We start from the raw sequence: 19,664 nt of genomic DNA, 5'->3' as shown, positions 1-19,664 counted from the left end.
GTACAGGTGATGCAATTATCACCTGGGCAATACTAAGGAAATCCTGAAAACATGACCTGTTGGTGGGCCTTGAGGACTGGAGTTGGGGAACCGCTGCCCTACATGACTATGGGTGGTTTGGTTACACTGTCAGTTTGGGCTGAGACTCCCTTTAGATTATACTTTGCTTAGAAGCCCATTCTCAGCTCCATTCTGTCTGTGGTGCTGTAAGATCTGCAATATATCTTTAACATGCAGCTATATATTTAGTCATTAAAAGAAGATTGTCAGTATACAATAATGTAATAATAAAAATAATACTAAAAGTGATGGACGGCACCAGTGACTCATCTCATTGAGACATCTTAATAACCACCACAAAATGACAAATTCCCCTGCCGCTCCCAGTACAGGTGAAAAAACAGGATGGACATGTGGGTCATAAATGAAAGAGTGCAGAGGAATGTTAAAGGGGTTGTAGAGGATTAGAAAAACATGACTGCAGAAATAGCACTACTCCTGTCAATGGTTGTGTCTGATATTATATTACAGATACATTGAAGCAAAATGCACTAAACTGCAATACCACATGCAACCTGTTGATTGGTGTGGAGCTGTTTTGGAGTAAAAAAAACTTTTTTTTCTTATCTTGGTCAGCTGGTCTAACTCATTGTATAACAATACTTAATCACACCTGTCATAACTACACTGATTAGACACATTCATTCTTAAGTGTGAGTTCTCACATTGTGAAAAATCAGAAAACGAAACATAGTCTGAAGGACAGGTGTGAACGAGAGAAATAAAATCCCCTGGAGGACTATCAAAACCCATGCAATGAAGAAGCGGAGCAGTTGTCCATTTGTAGAATGAGAGCCTAAATGAGAGCTGGAGTCTGACTGGCGGATATGGGTTAGACCCCTTTGCACCAGTTCTGATCATATGCCCCTCACATCATTTGCCTGCAGTGCGCAGGCGCTGGAGCTCTCTGACCTTTCCCGACGCCTGCGCACTGCAGTACTGTGCTCTGCCCTCAACAGGGCAGATCAGTACGCCCTGTTGAGGGCAAGCAGGATGACACATGAAGAAGGGATGCCCCAGACCTGCGACACCCATCGGGCCGGACCGCCCCCAGGTGAGTATAATAAAACTTGTTTTTCTTTTCTTTCAGGTCAGACTGGGGGCTTATCTACAGCATTATAGAATGTTATAGATATAGCCCCAAAAGGCAGTGGTCGCATCTTATAGCCGCAAAACGAGGTGACAGGTTCCCTTTAAATGGAATAAATGTGTAAAGCTCTTAAATGGTATAATGGGACTGATTCATTAACACCGCTGTTGAGCACCAGTCTTAAAGATCAACAGCAGTTGTGCCCAGCTCATTAAGGGGCACATGTGATATAATTAATTAGGTGCACCTTACAACTGGCATGTACCACAACCAGAAATGTTCCTCCAGTCAGGGAATGAGAACATTTCTGGCAAAATTTACACCACTAAAGTGGCATAAATTTTCATGAATGCTTAACCACGCCTCGTGCCTTCCATGCTACACCTATTTTGGAGTAACTGGCCGGGACTGGTTTAAAAACACCAAAATTTGCTAACTTTCTACACAACTTTTGAGAAAACTGGTGAAAACACTCATAAATTTGAGACAATGATTCTTGGTTAGTAAATTCCTCTCGAGATGTCCACAGTAAAGCTGAATGGGCCAAAAAGGAAATCATTTATTCTATAGCTAAGTTTTTATCAGACTATCTGTGAATCCTTGTTATGTAGTGTATTACATACAGACACATCATCTTCTACTCACCGGCCCCTGTGGGCATTTAGATTTGACTCCAATCTTACGTCAGCTATTCTTTCAAGTCAAATGGCTCAAGTTGCTGTTACATAATGTTCCTCATTTCTCACCGATGAACAGGTCATAGGTGAAGACATATTGGCATGTGAACATTTGACAAATTAAAATAAAACTTTCCAAAAGGAAAAGCCAACTGCCTCTCTATCAGAATCTCCTGGAAGCTGAAGGAAAAAAAGAAAGACCTCCTGAACCTCCTGGAAAAGATGTCTTTGTCGTGGATGCTCTGTCATAATCAATTTCTGTCTGAAAATATATTTCAAGAAGTTGGCAAGCGTGGTTTAGAATTAGCAGAATAAATAAAAAATAAATATTGACTGGTTGGGCAGGACTGGCTGCAGCCTTACATGGGCCTTTAGAATCATAGAATGGTAGAGTTGGAAGGGACCTCCTGGGCCATCTGGTCCAACCCCCTGCTGAAAGCAGGATTCGCTAAATCATCCCAGGCAGATGTCTGTCCAGCCTCTGTTTGAAGACTTCTATTGAAGGAGAACTCACCACTTCTCGTGGCAGCCTGTTCCACTCATTGATCACTCTAACTGTCAAAAAGTTTTTTCTAATATCTAATCTGTGTCTCCTCCCATTCAGTTTCATCCCATTGCTTCTAGTCTTTCCTTGTGCAAACAGGCAACAGAGGAAGCATAGAAAATGCCTACTCAGATTGCCATGGGCCTTCAAAAGCCCAGAGGGCCCTGGTTCTAATGCCAGTCCTGGAAAAAGAGATTGCAATACAGTGATTCAATGAACACCAGAGAAATCCATATATCATGCTACTTGCCCTTAGGCAATGCACTAGGCATAGCATCAAGTATTAGTTTTACCTGGCTTGCACCTTTAAGACATACTTCAAGTTAGTCCACAACAGGTACGTTCATTTTTTTAGGTTTTCTCTTTTTTTGCAGAAGGTAGATTGACAGATGTAGGTTCAATTCAAAGAAAAATTTAGCCAATGTAACATAGTAAATGTCCTGAATACTTTGCCAATATGAACATTGAGGCACTTACCGTCTTCCAAGCTGTCTTCATTTACATCACACTCTGTGGTCTCACAGCTCACTCGTCCTCCACCATTCTCCTGGAAATGACAACTTTGAAATCTAATTATTGCTTTATGCATTTTTACCCCACAGCCCTATCCCAAAATGTTTGATATCTACTTCAAACACATGCCTTAGGTCAAAGTAAAAAAAGGTACATGGCGACTCTTAGAACTTAAAGCGTATTTCAACTTTTTAATATATCATCATAGCATGCAGAGCCCAATTTTTCTGATAGGGCGGCAAATCCTCTGTAAAACACTAGAGTTAAAGGGAATCTGTCACTAGGTTTTTGCCACCTAATCTGATAGCAGCATAATGTAAGAGCAGAGAACCCAACTTCAGTGATGGATCACTCACTGGACTGCTTGCTGTAGTTTTAATAAAATCACTGTTTTATTAGCAGGAGATCACTAGAGGACTAGTAAACCTGCTGCAATGTAGTCCTCCATATATATGACCTTTGTATAACCTCATCCCCAGCACAGATTGGCAGTGTACAGTGTACACATAGAGCTGTCAATCAGTGGTGTGGGCGGAGTTATACAGAGCTTAGCATTTAGAGAACTGCTAGATCTGCAGGAGAAAACAGTATTTTATCAAAACTAAAGCAACCAGTAAGTGGAGGCCTCTGTCCCTACATCATGCTGCTCTCATATGGGATAGCAGGTACATGGTTCCCTTTAAGTGACAACATTTCAGCTGCCTGAAGCCACAGATATAGGAGCTCCTATGTTTTCAGTGTTTTCAGTGGCATTTGAAAATGGTGGAAAATGAAATACTAGGTGAAATGCAGAGAGACAAAGAAAACTATTAAGGGTCACCAGTCTAACCCAAGAAGAGGTGCGAAACTGGCTAAATATGATTAAAATAGATAAATCTCCGGGTCCGGATGGCATACACCCACGAGTACTAAGAGAACTACGAGTAAGTAATGTAATAGACAAACCATTATTTCTTATATTTAGAGACTCTATAGCGACGGGGTCTGTTCCACAGGACTGGCACATAGCAAATGTGGTACCAATATTCAAAAAGGGCTCTAAAAGTGAACCTGGAAATTATACGCCAGTAAGTCTAACCTCTATTGTTGGTAAAATATTTGAAGGTTTCTGAGGGATGTTATTCTGGATTATCTCAATGAGAATAACTGTTTAACGCCATATCAGCGTGGGTTTATGAGGAATCGCTCCTGTCAAACCAATCTAATCAGTTTTTATGAAGAGGAAAGCTATAGACTGGACCAAGGTGAGTCATTGGACGAGGTATATCTTGATTTTTCCAAAGCGTTTGATACCGTGCCACACAAGAGGTTGGTACGCAAAATGAGAATGCTGGGTCTGGGGGAAAATGTGTGTAAATGTGTAAGTAACTGGCTTAGTGCTAGAAAGCAGAGGGTGGTTATAAATGGTGTATTCTCTAACTGGGTCGCTGTGACCAGTAGGGTACCACAGGGATCAGTGTTGGGACCTATTCTCTTCAACATATTTATTAACGATCTGGTAAAAGGTTTACACAGTAAAATATATATTTTCAGATGATAAAAAACTATACAAAGCAGTCAATACAAGAGAAGATAGTATTCTGCTACAGATGGATCTGGATAGGTTGGAAACTTGGGCCGAAAGGTGGCAGATGCGGTTTAACAATGATAAATGTAAGGTTATACACATGGGAAGAAGGAATCAATATCACCATTACACACTGAACGGGAAACCACTGGGTAAATCTGACATGGAGAATGACTTGGAGATCCTAGTTAATGATAAACTTACCTTGAGGAGCCAGTGCCAGGCAGCGGCTGCCAAGACAAACAGGATCATGGGGTGCACTAAAAGAGGTCTTTATACACATGATGAGAGCATTATACTGCCTCTGTCCAAATTCCTGATTAGACCGCACATGGAGTACTGTGTACAGTTTTGGGCACCGGTGCTCAAGAAGGATATAATGGAACTAGAGCGATTACAAAGCAGGCAACAAAATTAATAAAGGGGATGGGGGAACTACAATACCCAGAGAGATTAGCAAAATTAGGATTATTTAGTCTAGAAAAAAGACAACTGAGGGGTCATCTAATAACCATGTATAAGTACATAAGGGGACAATACAAATATCTCTTCGAGGATCTATTTATACCAAGGAAGGTGACGGTCACAAGGAGGCATTCTCTGCGTCTGGACGAGAGAAGGTTTTTCCACCAACATAAAAGAGGATTCTTTACTGTTAGGGCAGTGAGAATCTGGAATTCCCTGCCTGAGGAGGTGGTGATGGCGAACTCAGTCGAGGGGTTCAAGAGAGGCCTGATGTCTTCTTGTAGCGTAACAATATTGTATCTTACAGTTATTAGGTTCTTTAGAAGGACGTAGATCTGGAGATTTATTCTGATGGAATATAGGCTGAACTGGATGGACAAATGTCTTTTAAGCCTTGCTAACTATGTTACTATGTTACCATATTTGATTAAAGTAGCCTGAAGTCTATTTCTGCAGAAAACCCCTGTATTAAAGGGGTAATCTGGAACCTAAAATGTATTTTCAAGCTATCTATCTTTACACCCTAACCTCTTTAGCTACACTTCTCCCTATCTAGCTAATTTCTAAATTTGCTTTTTTACTGTACTTCCTGTGATGTTTCATTTGAGAGAAGTCTCAAACATGACCTCACAGAAGGCTGGGCATACAAACACTCCCCGTATCCATTGCCCCACCTGGAACAAGATGTCACTGGACTGTGCTGCAGTTACTCAAAAGTTTCTTGCATGGAGCCTCTTCTGAAGATGTCTTGGATCCTGGGTGATGGATGCTGTGAGAGATGTGAGTGCAGTGCTGGCACTCTGCTTGTCTCCGACACTGTTTCTGTGCAAGAAGACTTTGTTAGACTGCATAGATAGAAGCAGAGAGTGAGACCAGCACCGTCCCACAGCTTTCCGCACTGCCCTCAAACAAATCGTCATCAGGGGGCGGCGTTGGTGTCACTCACTGCTTTTACCTGTTAGGTGTCAAGTTGCTGCCGCTGCACAGGGGGAATCTCGAACCATGTCCGCTGCGGTCTCCCGTTCTCATCCAGCCGCAGTGGAGCCTGCTCAGCAGAGACGTCGGTCCCAGCAACTGGCTCAAACATACACTGTGTGCTTGGTTACAGCTGCCATTCCAGGCTCAGCCTTTGTAACCAGCATTGATCAGTGGTGAGCAGACGTTTCAGGGACTAAGTCCTGCTTTTCTTCTACTGAGCATGAACGTCGGACAACCTCTCATTGGGGGATCGGATGTCACATGCTCAGGTCCTGTTCCTGCTCCGACTGGACCACTAGGAAGGTTCCGGAAGGCTGCAACTATAAAAAGCTAGCATGGCCGGACGGCCATGCACTAATATAGACATATGTGTGTGATGATGGATGCATGTATCTGGTGACTGACTCATTAAGATCCCCTCAATTGGTTGTGCATGTAATAGGGTTATCAAAGTTAGAGTCAGCGCCTTGTAGTGGCCTAGTCTATGCGCCACAGTGCATCCAGTCTCTATTAAAGAGTTAGCATCACTGTGCCACTCTAGCTAAGCACTACGCTACCGCATGTACAGCAGCATCCGTTAGAGCGGCGCTGTGCGCGACTTATGCGCTTTCCAGTCCTAAACTTAGGCTGGTTAGTGGCGTCCGCCAGAGCTGCGCTGTATGCACTTAGTGCGGTAAGCAACTAGCAGCTGCACCCTGTTGACTGTTAACAGCATTCTATTCCCCTGACACCGCAGTTGCGGTGCCGAACGCTAGTGGGTCTAGAGGGACTCTAACCCCGTGTCTTTGGGCAGGGTCCTGTGACCAAAACACTAGCGTTCACTCTGCGGTATCACGGCCCTGTGAAGCAACAGGGATCACTTCCTTTTCACCGGGTGGAGTTAACCCGTGTGTGTTTGCTATACCGCCAGTTTCTGTCCGTCATTACCGAGCAGCAGTCTAACATCTCTGCACGGTGGACCCCGGGCTGCGAACGCACCTCATTACCATCTTTTTTTATTTGGTGCGTTCCGCCAGCCCTAACATTACCATTGCCCTTTACTGATGACTTGTTTGAGGGCAGTGCTAGAAGCTATTGGGTGGTGCTGGTCACTGTTTGCATCTCTGCTCCTTGACTACACCTTTTTTCACAGAAGCTATGGCAGAGAGCTGGTACTACACTCACCTCTCCCACAACTTCTATCACCCAGGAGCTAGGACATCTTTAGAGGATGTGGCAATGCAATAATCTAATGAGTAACTGCAGTGCTGTCCCCTGATAACCTCCTTTTACAAGATGGGGAATGGAGGCTGCAGGGAACAAGCCTCCTGTGATGTCACACTTGAGACTCCACTCAAATGAAACATCACAGAACGTACAGTAAAAAACACATTTAGAGATTAGGTAGACAGGAAAAAAATTGTAAGGTAATGTGTAATAAAGCAAATTACAAAAGTGGTTAGAGTGTAAGGATAGATACTTAGAAAATACATTTAAGCTGCTGGACCAACCCTTTAATGAACACTTTCCATTGACTTTTCTGGGGTGCGTCTGTTGCTACTACTGTGTTGTGGATACATTGAGATACATTGTGCAATGCAGTATTTTTCTATATGCATAAGTAGTCCAGAAAGATCTACTCTGACCCATAACTAAATGATTGCAAAGTGCAATGACCTTTGGTAATTCAATAAGCATTAGCACTTCAGTTTTGGGATTCTCAAAATATGTCGCATTCCTAGTAAGAACTACTTCCTTACTAGCCGGAATTGAGATCATGGATGTTCCTGCTTAGAAAGTTTCTGGGTTTTGCAGGGACAAGTGGACTTCATGCAGCAGGAATCTGTTAACCCTATTAAAGACAATTATGACTAAAATAACTTGTATGGGGGCAATAATATTTATCATGGACTAAGCTGCTAAGAAATTTTGGTTGAGAGATCAGCTGTGAATTCTTTTGCAAACTATTTTGCTATATTTGCAAAACTATTTTATTTTCTTTTTAATATATCTCAAGTAAAACAAAATATGCAACTAAACTTTTAAACATTCAACCATTTGCAGATTTACAGTAAGTGTAAATGATTCCTTTGTAACCATGTGTTACTCTTTTCCATTTGTCTCATCTTTCTATGTTTTTAAAGGGGTTCTCCACTACTAGGACAACCACTTCTCAATCCTCATGTTTGGCGCCGTTAAAATAAAAACATCTATACCCACTTCCTTTCTTGGGGCTCACGTGAGAAATACACCCAATCTGCGCTGACGTCACTGTCCCCGCTTTCAGATAAATTGAACATCCAGAGGAAGTCAGAGAGTGGCAGCAGCCCTGGCTTCCTGTTCAATACCTCCGAAGGCGAGGACAGTGACACTGCCTATCACTTACACACTGAAGTCAGCTGCCAGCCACAAAAGAGGATGCCGCCTGGCGTTGGAGTGAGAGCAAGTTGAGTATAATATTTTTTTTTATGTGTTAAAGAACAGTGGAAGAACGGGGGACATATATACCAGGATGGGGGTCATATATACCAGGATGGAGAACATATATACCAGTATAAAAGACATGCCAGGATGGGGTTCATATATACCAGTATGGATTACATATATACCAGGATGGGAGACATATCATGATGGGGAGACATATATACCAGGATAAGGGACATATATGCAAGGATGGGCCCAGAATGTGGGACATACATACCAGGATGGGGAACATACAGTTGTGGCCAAAAGTATTGACACCCCTGCAATTCTGTCAGATAATACTCAGTTTCTTCCTGAAAATGATTGCAAACACATTCTTTGGTATTATTATCTTCATTTAATTTGTCTTAAATGAAAAAACACAAAAGAGAATGAAGCAAAAAGCAAAACATTGATCATTTTACACAAAACTCCAAAAATGGGCCAGACGAAAGTATTAGCACCCTCAGCCTAATACTTGGTTGCACAACCTTTAGCCAAAATAACTGCGACCAACCGCTTCCGGTAACCATCAATGAGTTTCTTACAATGCTCTGCTGGAATTTTAGACCATAGTTCTTTGGCAAACTGCTCCAGGTCCCTGATATTTGAAGGGTGCCTTCTCCAAACTGCCATTTTTAGATCTCTCCACAGGTGTTCTATGGGATTCAGGTCTGGACTCATTGCTGGCCACCTTAGAAGTCTCCAGTGCTTTCTCTCAAACCATTTTCTAGTGCTTTTTGAAGTGTGTTTTGGGTCATTGTCCTGCTGGAAGACCCATGACCTCTTAGGGAGACCCAGCTTTCTCACACTGGGTCCTACATTATGCTGCAAAATTTGTTGGTAGCCTTCTGACTTCAAAATGCCATGCACATGGTCAAGCAGTCCAGTGCCAGAGGCAGCAAAGCAACCCCAAAACATCAGGGAACCTCCACCATGTTTGACTGTAGGGACCGTGTTCTTTTCTTTGAATGCCTCTTTTTTTCTCCTGTAAACTCTATGTTGATGCCTTTGCCCAAAAAGCTCTACTTTTGTCTCATCTGACCAGAGAACATTCTTCCAAAACGTTTTAGGCTTTTTCAGGTAAGTTTTGGCAAACTCCAGCCTGGCTTTTTTATGTCTCGGGGTAAGAAGTGGGGTCTTCCTGGGTCTCCTACCATACAGTCCCTTTTCGTTCAGACGCCGACGGATAGTACGGGTTGACACTGTTGTACCCTCGGACTGCAAGGCAGCTTGAACTTGTTTGGATGTTAGTCGAGGTTCTTTATCCAACATCCGCACAATCTTACGTTGAAATCTCTTGTCAATTTTTCTTTTCCGTCCACATCTAGGGAGGTTAGCCACAGTGCCATGGGCTTTAAACTTCTTGATGACACTGCGCACGGTAGACACAGGAACATTCAGGTCTTTGGAGATGGACTTGTAGCCTTGAGATTGCTCATGCTTCCTCACAATTTGGTTTCTCAAGTCCTCAGACAGTTCTTTGGTCTTCTTTCTTTTCTCCATGCTCAACGTGGTACACACAAGGACACAGGACAGAGGTTAAGTCAACTTTAATCCATGTCAACTGGCTGCAAGTGTGATTTAGTTATTGCCAACACCTGTTAGGTGCCACAGGTAAGTTACAGGTTCTGTTAATTACACAAATTAGAGAAGCATCACATGATTTTTCGAACAGTGCCAATACTTTTGTCCACCCTCTTTTTTATGTTTGGTGTGGAATTATATCCAATTTGGCTTTAGGACAATTCTTTTTGTGTTTTTTCATTTAAGACAAATTAAATGAAGATAATAATACCAAAGAATTTGTGTTTGCAATCATTTTCAGGAAGAAACTGAGTATTATCTGACAGAATTGCAGGGGTGTCAATACTTTTGGCCACAACTGTATATACCATTAAGTGGAACATATGTATCTGGATGGGCCCAAGGTAAGGGATATATACACCATGATGGGGGACTTTCATACCATGTTGGGGGACATATATACCAGGATGGGAGACATATGTACCAGGATGGGGGACATATAAACAAGGAATTGGCATAGGATAGGGGACATATGGACAGATATATCAGGATGGGGTACATATATACTAGGATGGGCCCAAACATTGTTAGGAGTCAGATTTCTGCCTTGACTATGCAGGAATCTAGACCCTCACATTCTGCAGTCTCCTGCTCTCTGTCCACTGCAGAGGAGATTGCAGAGGAGATTGCTTTGCAGCAATTGCTTTGCAGCTAGTCCTTCATCCCATCCTCTGAGCATGCTCGTGGGACGATCTCCCATTGGAGTTCAGGAGTCAGGTGTTCAGTTCCTGCTCCTGATTCCATTGGTCCAGCTCAGAGTTCTGGAGACTTCCAGAAGGTCCCGTTCGCTATAAAAAGTGCGCATGGCTGTTCCGCCATGCACTAGTATGGTCATACTTGCTGCTGTGTGTTTGTTGATGGATGCATGATCTGGTGAATGACTCATTTGAAACCCCCATTCCTATGATATTATGAATGTGTGAGGAAATGAGATAGAGCCAGTATTTGTGCCAGCGCGCCATAGCTCCACAGCAACACCTGCTAGCGACCGGACATCGCGCCTGCGTGTTTAGCGGTGTCTCTCTGCGGCACTTTCCTCGCCGCGCTGCAGTTGCAGCCTATTTGTGCGTCCGCGGTTGTGACGCTCTGCACAATAGTAACTATGGTAGGTCTTTTCGGATGTAGTGCCGTTATATATAACTACTCCGGTGACCATCTACCGCGTGTGTGCCGCTGAGTCCCTGTGCTGCTAACAGGCTCAGCGTTACTATATTTATTATTTGTTATAGCAGCTCTGGATCTTTAACAGAGTTGGCTTGTTAAACCTGGGTGATATCAAACCTTGTGCACATTACCGCCATAGTGCTCTGCTACCTTCTAGCAGCGGTTGCTACATCTACGGCACGGTGGACCCCGAGCGGCGAACACGCTTTATTTATATTTTTATTTAGCGTGTTCCGCCGTTCATAACATTATACTAGCGCCAGGGTCTGGCTAGAGATGGCACAACAGCAGCAACTCCTGCAGTGTGTACGGCAGCTCGAGGGTCGCTTGGCTACTCTTGAGAGTGCCCACGCAGCTGCGCAAGCCACTGATGCTGCTGTACAGGCACTCACAGATGCGGTAGGGCGTATGTCCATGTGCTCCATTGCGCCGACAGTTACCCGCCTCCCGTTGCCCGATAAATACTCTGGTGATGGCGCCTCCTGCAGGGGTTTCATCAGCCAGTGCTCAATTCACCTGGAGCTGCTGGCTGCGCAATTCCCTACAGAACGGTCCAAGGTGGCCTTTATTATTTCCCTACTGTCGGGCAAGGCGTTGGAATGGGCTACGCCTTTATGGGAGCATGGTGACCCCGAGATTCGGACCGCTGCCCAATTGCTAACTGCCATCAAGCAAGTCTTCTTCGGTCCTCGGGTCACCCACGATACCTCTCTTTAGTTGCTTGCCTTGTCCCAGGGATCCCTCTCAGTTAGCCAGTACGCCATCCATTTTCGGACACTGGCATCCGAGCTGGAGTGGTCCGATAAGGCAGTTATCCCTGTTTTTTGGAGAGGTTCAGCGGAGCATGTAAAGGATGCTCTCTCTGCTAGAGAGATCCCTACTACTTTGGAGGAGTTAATTTCCATCTCCACTCTTATTGACCTCCGTTTTTCGGAGCGCGGTATGGAGCGTGCTCACTCCAAACGGAGAGGTACTCCGGCTCCCAACTTTTTTGAGCCTCTGGAGCTGCCTGAGCCAGAAGTTCTATCCCCAGAGCCCATGGAGGTGTCTCGCGCCATTTTTGGGACACGCCCGGCTCAAGAGTCCATGTGCGGTTGTCACCATCTACATGCTGCTTCCCAGGAAGACAGCGCCCCGGAATGGTCTGACTGTGAGTCGGTCGGTGAGACCTTTGTCCCTCCTCGCTTGCGGCCTAAGATTCTCATGTGGGCACAGCGTCCAATGCGGACGGCCATCGTGGCTATATGCAGACCACGAAGTCTCTGGCCGGATCGTATTGGTGGCCGCACAGGGCTTGGGACGTGAAAAAATTTATTCAGGCATGCACCTCATGTGCTCGGGATAGCCTTCCCAGACAGAGTGTGGCGACGGCCTTCGATACACGGCGGCGTTCTCCTGAAACTCCCGCTCCCATTATCTCCCGGGTGTCCCTCCTGAAACCTGGCGACCTGGCCTCCACTGTCCGTGTGTCCCGGTTTTCTGTTTCACCTACTAGGACATCAGGCTCGCCTTTGGACGAGTCTGAGGCCTGTGCCACTGTCGGGCACAGGCTGGTGGATCGGAGGGTTCAGGGAGGGGGGGTAATGTTAGGAGTCAGATTTCTGCCCTGACTATGCAGGAATCTAGACCCTCACATTCTACAGTCTCCTGCTCTCTGTCCACTGCAGAGGAGATTGCTTTGCAGCAACTCACTCCGGAGGCTAAGTCCTTCATCCCATCCTCTGAGCATGCTCGTGGGACGATCTCCCATTGGAGTTCAGGAGTCAGGTGTTCAGGTCCTGCTCCTGATTCAATTGGTCCAGCTCAGGGTTCTGGAGACTTCCGGAAGGTCCCGTTCGCTCTAAAAAGTGCGCATGGCTGTACCGCCATGCGCTAGTATAGTCATACTTGCTGCTGTGTGATTGTTGATGGATGCATGATCTGGTGAATGACTCATTTGAAACTCCCATTCCTATGATATTACGAATGTGTGAGGGAATGAGATAGAGCCAGTATTTGCGCCAGCGCGCCATAGCTCCACAGCAACACCTGCTAGTGCCTGACATCGCGCCTGCGTTTTTAGCGGTGTATCTCTGCGGCACTTTCCTCGCCACGCTGCAGTTGCAGCCTATTTGTGCGTCCGCGGTTGCGACGCTCTGCACACTAGTAACTACGGTAGGTCTTTTCGGATGTAGTGCCGTTATATATAACTACTCCGGTGACCATCTACCGCGTTTGTGCCGCTGAGTCCCTGTGCTGCTAACAGGCTTAGCGTTGCTATATTTATTATTTGTTATAGCAGCTCTGGGTCTTTAACAGAGTTGGCTTGTTGCACCTGGGTGATATCAAACCTTGTGCACATTACCGCCATAGTGCTCTGCTACCTTCTAGCAGCGGTTGCTACATCTACGGCACGGTGGACCCCGAGAGGCGAACACGCTTTATTTATATTTTTATTTAGCGTGTTCCGCCGTTCATAACAAACATATATACCAGAATGGAGGACATATATACAAGGAAGGGGACCAGGATAGGGGATATATATATACTAGAAAGATGCTAAGTATGGGGAACATATTTACCTGGATAGGGCCAGGATAGGTAACCAGAATGTGGGACAGTACCTGGAAAGGCCCAGGGTGGGGAATATATACACCAGGATGGAATACATATATACCAGAAAGGGGCCCAGGTTGGGGGATATATATACTAGGATGGACCTAGGATGGGGAACATGTATATCACAATGTGGAACATACATACCAGGATATATATACAAGGAAGGGGCCCAGGATAGGGGATGTATAAACCAGAATGGCGGACATATATACCAGGAAGGGGCCCAGGATGGGGGACATATGTACTAGGATGGGCCCAGGATGGGGAACACATATACCAGGATGGGAGGCATATATATGTGACACCCCAGAGTCCAGTTGTCACAGAGACTTCACCCCTTAGAGGGAGGCAATGTCACTGTGACAACCGGACTCTGAAGTGTCCCATTGTATCGAGTACCCCACGGCCCCCGGGGTGCGTCAGATTTTGGCATCACGAACAGGATTAACGAAGCCCGGTGTCACCGGGTCCTGTGTGCCGAAGATTTGATGGATTTGAGAAATAAAAATGCCTAAAATGTGTAAAAGAACGTATTTATTGAACTGTGATTTGGACTCTAAAAATGGCTGCCAAAGTGGTGAAGAGAGGCGTGTCATCACAGGTGACAGCAGATCTTGGTGTAGGCGGCGGATCTCCTGCTCCAGCTGGGCCACCTTCAACTCCTTCTCTGGGCCTAAGCCGAGCACCACAGGGCTGGGCGAAGGATAACATGCTTCCCCACGCTCCTCTGGTTGCTCTTTCTCCATCATGGCTGCCTGGTGTTCTGATTCCTCCTTCAATGCTTTTCCCGCCACTGAGCTTCTCTCCTCACCTTGGGGGCGGTGTCGCTTCCCTTTTCCATCATACCAGGCTATGGCTCACACTCCCCTGGGCATTGGCCATGACGCTGTTCGTGACGCCAAAATATGATGTGCCCCGGGTGTCGTTGGGTACTCGGTACTGGGCCCGTCGACTTCAATGGGGGACGGTGTCACAGTGGCCGCGACCCGGTCCGTGGCCCCAGGTGGTCAAATGACAAGAAATGCTGTTTGTTTTTGTTGAAGTGTAGTAAAATGGAAATAAAGGTTTATACAGTTGTGGCCAAAAGTATTGACACCCCTGCAATTCTGTCAGATAATACTCAGTTTCTTCCTGAAAATGATTGCAAACACAAATTCTTTGGTATTATTATCTTCATTTAATTTGTCTTAAATGAAAAATCACAAAAGAGAATGAAGCAAAAAGCAAAACATTGATCATTTCACACAAAACTCCAAAAATGGGCCAGACAAAAGTAATGGCACCCTCAGCCTAATACTTGGTTGCACAACCTTTAGCCAAAATAACTGCGACCAACCGCTTCCGGTAACCATCAATGAGTTTCTTACAATGCTCTGCTGGAATTTTAGACCATTCTTCTTTGGCAAACTGCTCCAGGTCCCTAATATTTGAAGGGTGCCTTATCCAAACTGCCATTTTTAGATCTCTCCACAGGTGTTCTATGGGATTCAGGTCTGGACTCATTGCTGGCCACCTTTGATGTCTCCAGTGCTTTCTCTCAAACCATTTTCTAGTGCTTTTTGAAGTGTGTTTTGGGTCATTGTCCTGCTGGAAGACCCATGACCTCTGAGGGAGACCCAGCTTTCTCACACTGGGCCCTACATTATGCTGCAAAATTTGTTGGTAGTCTTCTGACTTCATAATGCCATGCACACGGTCAAGCAGTCCAGTGCCAGAGGCAGCAAAGCAACCCCAAAACATCAGGGAACCTCCACCATGTTTGATTGTAGGGACCGTGTTCTTTTCTTTGAATGCCCTTTTTTTCTCCTGTAAACTCTATGTTGATGCATTTGCCCAAAAAGCTCTACTTTTGTCTCATCTGACCAGAGAACATTCTTCCAAAACGTTTTAGGCTTTTTCAGGTAAGTTTTGGCAAACTCCAGCCTGGCTTTTTTGTCTCGGGGTAAGAAGTGTGGTCTTCCTGGGTCACCTACCATACAGTCCCTTTTCATTCAGACGCTGACGGATAGTACGGGTTGACACTGTTGTACCCTCGGACTGCAGGGCACCTTGAACTTGTTTGGATGTTAGTCGAGGTTCTTTATCCAACATCCGCACAATCTTGCGCTGAAATCTCTTGTCAATTTTTCTTTTCCGTCCACATCTAGGGAGGTTAGCCACAGTGCCATGGGCTTTAAACTTCTTGATGACACTGTGCATGGTAGACACATGAACATTCAGGTCTTTGGAGATGGACTTGTAGCCTTGAGAATGCTCATGCTTCCTCACAATTTGGTTTCTCAAGTCCTCAGACAGTTCTTTGGTCTTCTTTCTTTTCTCCATGCTCAATGTGGTACACACAAGGACACAGGACAGAGGTTGAGTCAACTTTAATCCATGTCAGCTGGTTGCAAGTGTGATTTAGTTATTGCCAACACCTGTTAGGTGCCACAGGTAAGTTACAGGTGCTGTTAATTACACAAATTAGAGAAGCATCACATGATTTTTCGAAAAAGAAAAAAAACACTTTTGTCCACCCTCTTTTTTATGTTTGGTGTGGAATTATATCCAATTTGGCTTTAGGACAATTCTTTTTGTGTTTTTTCATTTAAGACAAATTAAATGAAGATAATAATACCAAAGAATTTGTGTTTGCAATCATTTTCAGGAAGAAACTGAGTATTATCTGACAGAATTGCAGGGGTGTCAATACTTTTGGCCACAACTGTAGTTGAATATACCGCCTGTGGTATTCTGGCCAGAGGTGACCAGCGCTGCTATGTTGTTCTCCTGAGACTGTTGGTGTGATGCAGCTGAGGTGACAATGGCTCTCCACAGGTAGAGCAATAGTCCCGGGGCTGTTGAGAGTTGTTTTTTTAGGGGTGATGTTGACAAGCGGAGTGTTGGATGTAGAAAGGAGACAAGGACTCGGTGGAATTCAGTTCAAAAGGGCTTTACTCACTGTCTGGTGCACACAGATGCCCACTTCGGTGCTGAGTCCTTCAGGCAAAGGGGTCCAGTAAACTCCCGGATAGATGAGTACACCCCTCCAACACTCCCTGTCAGTATATTCCTTCCTAGGCCGTCTCACTGTGCTGGTTTCCACTCTCCTTCCCAGCACCTTCACAGTCAGCGTCCCAGGCTAGCTGCCACGGATCCTGTCAGAATTTGTCACTCATGCGGCTTCTTGATCCTATGTGGCTGCCTTTCTGGGAAGGTAACTGTGGGATTCGCTGTGGCCCATACAGCAACCACAACTGTCAGCTTGCTAGTTAAATTTGTTGATCACTTCGCTAGGCTAGGGGCTGAGACCCTTCTGCGACCTAATTTCTTCCCCCACCTGATGGCTATCAGCGTGGGACTCTAGAAATCTCACTCCTTCCTTCAGGGAGCTTCCCTTCAAAGCCAATCTATCTAGCAGCTCCTCTGTCTGGTGGAGAAGTCAGCAGTGTCAGAGTAAGTGATCCTTTCCCCATTGCAGTACCTCCCAGGAGTGAAATGTTAATTTGGTGTCGGGCAGCAATAGGCCTCAGGGGTCAAGATTACCAAGCCCTGGTAGAACCCATGTACTCTGATAGTAGGCCCACTATCCTGACAGCCAGAGGGGCAGTTGATGTCCGCAAGGGGAGAGTACCAATCCGCATCTTAAATTGTTGGGAGAGAGTGGTCCATTTACCCCGGTATGCCACCCTTGCTAAGCTGTTCACTGTCAGTAACAATGCAATAGAGGCACTAGAACCCTTGCTTCCATCTGACAAGGTGGAAGAGAATGGCTCTGAAGGGCAGCAGGAGGATAGGTGTCAGCAACTACACGTAGGCTCTGACTCCACCCCTTCACACCAAAAACATGGGGCTTACCGGGTGGCTCGAGAATTTGAATGGGTCTTCAGTAAATATCCTCTAGACTTTGGGCAGGCAAAAGGGGTCCAACACCATATCCCCACCGGAGATCATCCACCCATTAAACAGAGGTACTGGCCTGTACCCCCAGTACACTATCAATGTGCCAAGAGTATTTTACGGGATATGATAGAGGCTGGGGTAATCAGAGAGAGTTGTAGCCCCTGGGCAGCTCCATTAGTCCTCGTTAAAAAGAAAGGTGGTACTATGAGAATGTGTGTAGACTACAGGCGGATTAACAGCATTACACATAAGGATGCTTACCCATTACCTAGAATTGAGGAATCACTAGCTGCACTGAGAACCGCTAACTATTTCTCTGCCTTAGATCTCACCAGTGGGTATTGGCAGGTTCCTGTGGCAGAGGCAGACAAAGAGAAGACAGCGTTTACAACACCAATGGGCCTCTGCGAGTTTAACTACATGCCGTTCGGGCTCAGGAATGTGCCAGGAACATTTCAGCGCTTAATTGAATGCTACCTTGGACATAAAAACTTTGAAACCGTTCTGCTGTACCTGGATGACATCGTCTTCTCCAAAACCTACGAAGACCATTTGAAGCACCTAGCCGAGGTATTCGAAGCCCTGTCCAACTTTGGCTTGAAAGTAAAGCCATCCAAATGTCACCTTTTGAAACCAAAGGTGCAGTACCTAGGCCATATGGTGAGTGCGGAAGATGTGGCACCTGACCCTGACAAAGTCACCGTTATCCGGGACTGGCAAAGACCCAGCACTATTCATGAAGTAAGGCAGTTTCTTGGGTTAGTAGGCTACTACCGAAGATTTATCAAGGACTTCACCAAAATAGCTGCACCCCTGCAAGATCTTCTAGTGGGCCAATTCAAGAAAGCCAAGTCTTCCGTTCGAGTGGAACAAAAGGATAGAAGAGTCCTTCATCAAGTTGAAATTGGCCCTCACGGGAGATGAGATCCTGGGCTACCCTGACTATGACCAACCATTTGTACTTTACACTGATGCCAGCAACGTGGGGTTGGGAGCAGTGCTGTCACAAGTGCAGAAAGGCAGACAGAGAGTGATTGCCTACGCCAGCAGGAAGCTTCGTCCCACTAAGAGGAACCCCGACAACTACAGTTCCTTTAAACTGGAGTTCCTTGCCATAGTTTGGTTGGTAACAGAGCGCTTCAAGCACTACTTGGCTTCGGCAAAGTTCACCATCTACACGGACAATAATCCGTTAACCCACCTTGAAATGGCAACGCTAGGGGCACTAAAGCAGCGATGGATGGCCCAGCTGTCCAACTACGAGTTTAACATCAAGTACCGAGCAGGACATAAGAATGCTAATGCGGATGCGCTGTCCAGGATGCCCAATTCACCAGACGGGGGAGAAGATCCAGAAGAACTCAAAGAAATCGAGTTACCAGCCTTCCACCATCCAGTTGCAGCCCAGCGCTCCCAAGGGGTGAGGAATAAGCGCTTTAACGTACGAGAGGCAACGTTGAATCCATTACCTCATCATGAGTGGGCAGAGACACAAGATAGTGACCCAACTGTTCACCTAGTAAAGGAGTGGCTGGCACAAGCTGATTCACACCCTGGTCCAGATGACCCACAGGAAGCACAGCAGTTATGGAAGGAGAGAGGCAAGCTGTTCATCTACGAGGGTAAACTGTGTCGGAGGAACATCAACTCGCGCACACACGAACTGGTCTGGCAGATGGTAGTCCCGTAAAGGGATGCGCCAATGGTCTTGAAGGTGTACCACAATGTAGCAGGACACTTCGGGTGGAAGAAGTTGGAGGTCCTACTTCGTGAAAGATTCTACTGGGTTGGCATGAGGAGAGCCATTGAGAAGTGGTGCCGAGAATGTGGCCCATGCAACCTGCGCAGGAAAGACCGTAATAGCCAGTGAGACCCATTACAGCTGATCATCACAAAACAGCCGCTTTAACTGGTAGCCTTGGAGCACGTGAAGTTAACTCCGAGTAGGAATGGCTACACCTTTGCTCTGACCATCGTTGACCATTACTCAAGGTTCTTGGTAGTCGTGCCTGTTAAAGACCAAACAGCGAAGACAGCAGCCAAGGCATTTCAGAAATACTTTTGTCGACCGCACTGATACCCTGAACAAGTGCTCAC

At 45.7% G+C, this 19,664-nt stretch overlaps 1 protein-coding gene across 2 annotated transcripts in view; it reads right to left on the bottom strand.

Moving 5' to 3' along the window:
- The window catches only part of GRB7 (growth factor receptor bound protein 7), a 192,553-nt gene that overhangs the window by 161,199 nt on the left and 11,690 nt on the right, over positions 1 to 19,664 (bottom strand). The window contains exon 2 of one of the 2 annotated variants that reach the window (XM_073572584.1): positions 2,849 to 2,918. The exons of the other annotated variant lie outside the window; for it this stretch is intronic. Coding sequence (XP_073428685.1) covers positions 2,849 to 2,918 — 70 coding nt within the window. The remainder of the gene's footprint in view (positions 1 to 2,848; positions 2,919 to 19,664) is intronic. 2 annotated transcript variants of the gene reach the window in all.

The sequence above is a fragment of the Dendrobates tinctorius genome, unplaced genomic scaffold, assembly GCF_039654945.1.
Source record: "Dendrobates tinctorius isolate UK_male_01 unplaced genomic scaffold, ASM3965494v1 ptg000032l, whole genome shotgun sequence".
NCBI classification, from domain to species: domain Eukaryota; kingdom Metazoa; phylum Chordata; class Amphibia; order Anura; family Dendrobatidae; genus Dendrobates; species Dendrobates tinctorius.
The sequence above is the reverse complement of the archived record's forward strand: the minus strand, read 5'-3'. Positions and strand labels throughout refer to the sequence as shown.